The sequence below is a fragment of the Papaver somniferum genome, unplaced genomic scaffold (assembly GCF_003573695.1).
Source record: "Papaver somniferum cultivar HN1 unplaced genomic scaffold, ASM357369v1 unplaced-scaffold_123, whole genome shotgun sequence".
Lineage (NCBI taxonomy): Eukaryota > Viridiplantae > Streptophyta > Magnoliopsida > Ranunculales > Papaveraceae > Papaver > Papaver somniferum.
The window spans coordinates 1,506,092-1,514,138 of NW_020621381.1; the positions used below are offsets into that span (position 1 = coordinate 1,506,092).

At 40.9% G+C, this 8,047-nt stretch overlaps 1 protein-coding gene across 6 annotated transcripts; it reads left to right on the top strand.

Moving 5' to 3' along the window:
* The first annotated feature begins 3,333 nt into the window (after positions 1-3,333).
* On the top strand, positions 3,334-6,777 carry LOC113330976. 6 transcript variants are annotated; one of them, XR_003350612.1, is made up of 7 exons: positions 3,334-3,469; positions 3,590-3,677; positions 3,909-4,477; positions 4,566-5,432; positions 5,527-5,808; positions 6,101-6,378; positions 6,460-6,777. XR_003350612.1 is itself a non-coding variant. In XM_026577762.1 (7 exons), the coding sequence occupies exons 5-6, from the start codon at positions 4,820-4,822 to the stop codon at positions 5,802-5,804; spliced, it is 891 nt and encodes a 296-aa protein (XP_026433547.1). In that variant the 5' UTR covers positions 3,334-3,469; positions 3,590-3,677; positions 3,909-4,234; positions 4,307-4,477; positions 4,566-4,819; the 3' UTR covers positions 5,805-5,808; positions 6,101-6,777. The 6 variants fall into 6 exon arrangements, 4 of the variants coding, with proteins under 4 accessions (XP_026433547.1, XP_026433548.1, XP_026433549.1 ...); XR_003350611.1 differs by having other exon boundaries at positions 6,463-6,777; XM_026577762.1 differs by having other exon boundaries at positions 3,909-4,234; positions 4,307-4,477; positions 6,101-6,777.
* The last annotated feature ends 1,270 nt before the right edge of the window (positions 6,778-8,047 follow it).

Here is an 8,047-nt window from a genome sequence, read left to right on the forward strand (position 1 = left end):
TGCCAAAATTTACAGAGTGTTTGGGATAGTTGCTACATTCTCCAGTCTGGATAAATTTCATGTAAATATATTGAATGGCTCCATAAATATGCTTGTGGAGAGGTTAACACTCACGGCACCGTTTCCTTGTAGAGTGACGTCGGATGCAAGGTTTTACGATTTTAACCCTAAGCTAAAAACCACCATCAACAACCATATACAGACCCGATGTTCTCGTCCAGGTGAGGTTTGAGGTGTGAAATATATCAGATTGGATGAAACTGCAACCCATTACTGAACTCAGGTTGCAAGATTACCATATACAGACCCGATGTTCTCATCCAGGTGAGGTTTGATGTGTGAAATATATCAGATTGGATGAAACTGCAACCTATTACTGAACTCAGGTTGCAAGATTACCATATACAGACCCGATGTTCTCGTCCAAGTGGGATTTGAGGTGTGAAATATATCATATTAGATGAAACTGCAACCTATTGCTGAACTCAGGTTGCAAGATTACCATATACAGACCCAATGTTCTCGTCCAGGTGAGGTTTTAGGTGTGAAATATATCAGATTGGATGAAACTGCAACCTATTACTGAACTCAGGTTGCAAGATTACCATATACAGACCCGATGTTCTCGTCCAGGTGAGGTTTGAGGTGTGAAATATATCAGATTGGATGAAACTGCAACCTATTACTGAACTCAGGTTGCAAGATTACCATATACAGACCCGATGTTCTCGTCCAGGTGGGATTTGAGGTGTGAAATATATCAAATTGGATGAAACTGCAACATATTACTGAACTCTGGTTGCAAGATTACCATATACAAAACCGATGTTCTCGCCCTGGTGTGATTTGAGGTGTGAAATATATTAGATTGGATGAAACTGCGACCTATTACTGAACTCAGGTTGCAAGATTACCATATACAGTTCCGATGTTCTCGTCCAGGTGAGGTTTGAGGTGTGAAATATATTAGATCGAATGAAACTGCAACCTATTACTGAACTCAGGTTGCAAGATTACCATATACAGACCCGATGTTCTCGTCCCGTAGGGGTTTGGGGTGTGAAATATATTAGATTGGATGAAACTGCAACATATTACTGAACTCAGGTTGCAAGATTACCATATACAGACCCGATGTTCTCGTCCAGGTGGGATTTGAGGTGTGAAATATATCAAATTGGATGAAACTGCAACCTATTACTGAACTCAGGTTGCAAGATTACCATATACCGACCCGATGTTCTCGTCCAGGTGGGATTTGAGGTGTGAAATATATTAGATTGGATGAAACTGCGACCCATTACTGAACTCAGGTTACAAGATTACCATATACAGACCCGATGTTCTCGTCCAGGTGAGGTTTGAGGTGTGAAATATATTAGATCGAATGAAACTGCAACCTATTACTGAACTCAGGTTGCAAGATTACCATATACAGACCCGATGTTCTCGTCCATGTGGGATTTGAGGTGTGAAATATATTAGATTGGATGAAACTGCGACCTATTACTGAACTCAGGTTGCAAGATTACCATCTAAAGATCCGATATTCTCGTCCAGGTGGGATTTGAAGTGTGAAATATATCATATTAGATGAAACTGCAACCTATTACTGAACTCTGGTTGCAAGATTACCATATACAAACCCGATGTTCTCGTCCAGGTGAGGTTTGAGGTGTGAAATATATCAGATCGGATGAAACTGCAACCTATTACTGAACTCAGGTTGCAAGATTACCATATACAGACCCGACGTTCTCGTTCAGATGGGATTTGAGGTGTCAAATATATCAGATTGGATGAAACTGCAACCTATTACTGAACTGAGGTTGCAAGATTACCATACACAGACCCGACGTTCTCGTCCAGGTGGAATTTGAGGTGTCAAATATATCAGATTGGATGAAATTCAACCTATTACTGAACTCAGGTTACAAGATTACCATATACATACCCGAAGTTCTCGTCCAGGTGAGGTTTTAGGTGTGAAATATATCAGATTGGATGAAACTGCAACCTATTACTGAACTCAGGTTGCAAGATTACCATATACAGACCCGATGTTCTCGTCCAGGTGAGGTTTGAGGTGTGAAATATATCAGATTGGATGAAACTGCAACCTATTACTGAACTCAGGTTACAAGATTACCATATACAGACCCGATGTTCTCGTCCAGGTGAGGTTTGAGGTGTGAAATATATCAGATTGGATGAAACTGCAACCTATTACTGAACTCAGGTTGTAAGATTACCATATACAGACCCGATGTTCTCGTCCAGGTGAGATTTGAAGTGTGAAATATATCAGATTGGATGAAACTGCAACCTATTACTGAACTCAGGTTGCAATATTACCATATACATACCCGATGTTCTCGTCCAGGTGAGATTTGAGGTGTGAAATATATCTGATTGGATGAAACTGCAACCTATTTGTTTGTACCTAAAATTACTTTTAGGCACAACCACGTTGATATGATGATGGTTATTAAAGATTAGGGTAGAATTTGGTTTAAAACGAAATTGGAGAAACAAACAAAGACAAAGAATTTTACGTGGTTCGGCATTGTGCCTACATCCACGGATGAATCTTCCCCGGGAGAGTTTATTTTATTGATTATACTACAATTGCTTCCCATCTAGGGTTTTCATTTTTCTCCCTCCTTGGTCCGCTCAGATTTTTCCAATTTATACAGTTATGAAGACTTCCATTCCATGTAATCTGGAATCCTCTAGAACCTTCTTCTTGGACCATGGGGATTGATTGACAAAAACGGACCGGTGAAAATGGGCCAACGTACATGGGTTTCCGGGCACGGGGCGAAAATTCCTATGCTAATAAGGCTTGCGTTAACTAATGTTGGCGCCAAATATTAGGGTACAAACATCGCCCCCTCTTAGCCCATAATTTATTATGAGATTACGATATTTGGATTCTTCGTGAGCTGTACTTGTCGAAGTATCGTGCAAATCGCCCCCAAGCATATTCCACGGCTGTAGAAATATTATGTAGCTTCCCCTACAAATTTAAAAACAAATTATGCGGTATACACCTAATTTTCGCCCCCATTAGCACCTAGCGTGTGGAGTAAATTGGTGTATAGAACTTCGTTTGCGTGGTCTTTAGCTTGGTAGAGACGTTGGGCCTCCGGTGTTGGGCTTATATCCTTGAACTTATTGGGCATGCCCAACCCCAACGGCTTTGTACTTGTCTTTACTTCGAATCATTAAACGAGCTTCCAAGGATAAGCTTGTCTTTTCCCCTATAAGACTTCCTTATCTATAATGGCAGATCTGTTTCCTGGGATGAAACATTATTCTTTCGTCTTTAGGGCTTCATTTTACTTATCCATCCGTGTGACTGCTAAAAAAAAATTTGTCTGCTGGGGAAGAACTAATTTATCTGAAATTTCATGGCTTCATTGAATTAATCCTCTTCATAACCCTTCTACTTGATTCATTCAGTACGGTATGTATCATCCTCATTCTCAATTTCATGATCCATTAGATATGAATCCCCAATTGATAAAGTGAAATCCCTGAAACCAAAAATTTTAGGTTTCTTTTAATTTCTCTTTTGATTTTGTAGGACGGCAGCGAAAGAAAACTACTGGAGAAGACCTTATCATCAAAACATCGTTGTCCTCCGGCAATTTTAATCTCCACTCCGGTACCAGGTATGTAATTGTCTTCGACTGACAGTCTTTTGGCATGTAAGCCAGCGTCATAGTTTAATTCTCACGCTTGATGAAATGATTCTTGTATGGGGTGCATTTTGTAGCTCTTCTCTTCCTCATCTCATGCCTATTACTCATCTATGGACTCTTGAATGTTTATAGTTGATTTGTCCTCGCTAAATCATCAACCGTTTCCTCCATAGTGTAAACATATGTGTGTTTTACTTGTAGAAATGAACCCTCCATCATTGGGAACTGATACTGACCTTGAGCGATTCAGAAGATTTCGTCCTGGTGGTACCTTATCGAGCATCCCAAATGCTAAATTTCTTTCTGAAGTGGAGGTTCGGGGGATGTTTAACATTCCCAAGTCTGTAAAATTTACTAAGATGGAAAATCTGACTGATCCAATTTGTAAAGACGAGGTAGTAGTTAATCTCTATCAGCTTGCCTGCGGATTAACAATGCCTGTAGACTCCTTTACCTGCGCGCTTCTTAATGCCTGGGGAATTTCAATTAATCAAATGCATCCGTCACTGTGTTTGGTATTGCAACGGGTGCGTTCCATCTCCAAAGCTTACCATCTTTTATATTGCCAATAGACGATCAAAAAATCATAACTCCCACAGGACGGCAGATGCCCGGGCTTCCTTGGAAGGTCTTTTCTTATGAATGCAAACATCCGAACACAAAATTCCGGTTTGACGGGTTCCCTTCATGCTGTAGATGGGATGATCACTTCTACAGATTCCGGAATTGACAAAAGGATCAAAGAGACAATGACCCTACATTCCCAACTGGTAACGTCCTCCAATTCCGTATTGTACTTATTTTAAATCTCCTCCACTGATTACACATCCCATCTCATTATTCTTCGTTGCTTGGCAGATAATGTATTCACAAACGGTCTCTTAATTGAGGACAGCAGCGACGATCGTATTGAGAAATTCTTCAACCTACCGAGTAGCTTGTTTGATGTGTCACTTTCAGATGAGTATGTTGACTGGCGCTACGAAAAAGATTTGAATGCAAATGAAATCTCAGCCCCAACACGTGTTGTTCCTCTTAATCAGAGGCCAGGAGTTACCGCCATCGAATCCGACTCCGAGTCTTATGACGGTTGTTCTCCTAAAGCACCAGAAATGAATTCAATGGGGGCAGATTACCTTCAAGGATCTTCCTCTCCTTCTAGTTTGCTTAGAATTCGTCGAAGACATTACAAGACAAAAACGGTTGGGGCTAATTCCTCGGACGCCCATGGCCTTGGAGCTAGCAATGGAAAAACAAGCTTCAAGAGGCTTCGTAAAGGTGATCAGCTGCTTTCTTTCACATTTAAGGGTCGATATCCGAAGAACCAACTAGTGAATAAAGCTCCACAGTTTGTGATTGTTCCTGACGCTATGTCTGGAAAGATATGTGAAGCCGCTCGCCGCAGCAAACGTCTGATTAATAAAGGCTATTCTTGTAAAGTAGCAAGTTCGTATGGTCCAGGCGTTGGATTTGCCCCTGCTTTTGACGGAAATAGGGAGAGCATGAATTCTGGTTCTAGTGATGAGGTTCTTAGAATGGAAATTGAAAGTTCTGATGACATTTCTTCTGGTTGTCCAAGTCCTTTCACCAACTTGGTCGATGCTCAAGTTCCATTGGGGAGAGAAGCCGTTAGAGGAAACGATTTCTCCAACACTGTATTTGCGGATGATAACTTAACTAGCAAAGAAAATGCATCTACTGCCCGTGACAGCATTCAATCACCGGGTACGTTTACCCCCCTGCACACATATTTCATAACTTCTAAGCTTGAAAACTCAAAGTTTCATGATCGAATTCTTTCTTATTCTGTATGCTTCAGGTCACAGAAAATCTACTTGTGATAACGGAGAAAAAGTCATCCAACCACCCCTTCCAACTGATACTTTGCCTGATTTCGATATATTTTCCGACCGCGGAATGATGGGAAGTGGTTCGACTAACCCTTGTCATGCTACAGAGAATGTTAGAGTACGTCGGCCTGCTTCAATCCTGCAACCTGACATTAGTCGACCTTCCCCTGCCTCTCCATCTCCAATCCACCCGATAAACGAGCCTGATTGCGACACATTGCTTAAAAACCATGATAGAACAATATAACCAGGTAAGTGAATCGATCATTTCATTATCGGTCAGATGACATTCCTTGTATTCGACTAATTTTAGGAGGCTAGCTCGATCACGTTTGTCATTTATGCTTTAGCCTAATACTGAACTTCAGTGGAAAAAGATTTCAATAAATGGATACTTGGCTGAAAGTTTTCATCAACTTAATAGGGAGATATCCAAATGATTATTTTCTCAAGTTGCTCTCTTCAAATGACGGCTCATTTCTTGTATACGACGAGTAGATAAGAGAATAAGAGGCATAATATTATTTATTCTTACCCCTGTAGTTCCTGAAATCCGCCACTCAACTAAATGATGCGCAAAAACAACGTGCTTTGGAAGGTGGTGCTGATGCCGGTATGAGACAGGAAATTGCACAGTTGGAGAGAAAAAATACTGAGCTGTCCGCTGCTATTAGGATGCTGACCGAAGAGTTGGCTGGAGTGCGCCAGGAATTAGCTGACTCGAAATCCCGTGAATTGCAACTGCAACTTTCATTGGACGAAATCAGTGATGTACTTCCAGACTCTTGGGAGTACTAATTTGCTCCCAACTTCAAAACTTGGTAGGGGAGATCTGACCTTTGCTTATTCCACTATTTGCAGCAATTTTCCTTAACATAAGACTGCATTTTTGAACTCTCCAGCAGAGTTTTCGTTCTGATGGTATTTGGGGCGTGAAACCACACTTTTGTACATGAAGCGACGACGCTCGAATTAATCATACATGTAATTTTGGTGATGACTGCAGTAGAAAAATATGTATGCATGATATTTAGTCTCGGTACAAATTTCCTTGAATTACTTGTGAAGCAACAGCCTTCGTAAGGATATTAACCTTTGGTTGGAAAAATTAAGATGGTTGGACATCCATGTTGATCGCGGCTCTGAAACGCTTTATATTGATATCATTGTTGTCTGTGGTATGATATTCGCCCCCACTAGTATATACAAGTTATTTCGAATACAAGAACTTGTTTATGCTAGTAGTTTCTCATCCTTTTAAGTTGTTGGTGCTTGAGGCAATGTGATAAAAACCAACGATCTTGCTATTAGAAACTTCTCAAGTGACCTGTTTGTTGAACTAGACTGGCTGCTTGTCTTCTTGTGTAATTATGCTCTTACACATTTTGCAATGCCACTTGCCTGACAGCAAATGCATATCCACTTCTAGCTTGTTGCTCCATCCACGCTTCTCTTGTTTTCAACTGCCACATTTTTGAAGAAATGAAATCCATATATTGAATATTGAAGTCTGAGTTTAAAAGAAAAACTCCTCTGATCTTTTGCTTCGAGGAAAAATTTAAATACCCACTTGGCAAGTGAGTCTCTTATACCATGAAAAACCAATGATCTTGCATGTAAAGCTTCGTGAATGAATCAGATTTAGACGTACTTCGTGGACGTAAGAATACATCATCCATCGTCTAGAAAATGCCCGACTTTATAGAAATGTGAGTGATTCATCTCTCGGTCAAAAACCCGCCGGTGTTCCTCAAAAACCAGTTGAACAACAATAGAGGCACATCAAATATTTGCAACTCAAGAATGAATATGACGCTTCAAAAGCTCCGTTACGTCTATATAAGTAGATATGACCAAAAATTCCCTGATACAGAATGTCCACAGGTTAAATCAATGCTTCTCAGGCGGTGATGACTTTAATTTTACTTTTGTTGGAGAATCTCTCAAACTGCAATAGAAGGAACCTTGAACTCGATCTAGCTTGACTTCCCACTTGTTTATCGAACCTAAACAATGGGCTGATGAATTTTGAATTAAATTTAGGTGTCACTCAACTCGCCCCCGAGCATGTTGTTCGGAGTGTCACGCGAACCCCCAAAAATTGTTGTTTGCACCAAGGTGCTACGTACCTCGCCCCCAAGTGACAATCGTCGTAGTTGGAGTGATAGGTAGCTCGCCCCCAACAAGTGTCATGCTGCTAAATGCTCGCACAAGGGTGCACCTTGCATTTCGCTCGTGCATGAATTGGAAATTTGAGTCTTCTGCTACCTTGAATTCGTGTAGGGGATCAATCCCACTATTCAAGATTCAGGCAGAATTGTAAGAGATTGAGTAGGACGAGGGTCACTACATCTCTTAATATACATGGGAAAACTAATTCTACTGCTAGAACACGCGTAGGACTCGAACCGTCGCTATTGTTCTTCGCTCGCGTAGAAATGCGTGAACCCTACTGCTAGAACTCTCATAGGACCCGAACCGTCGCTACTG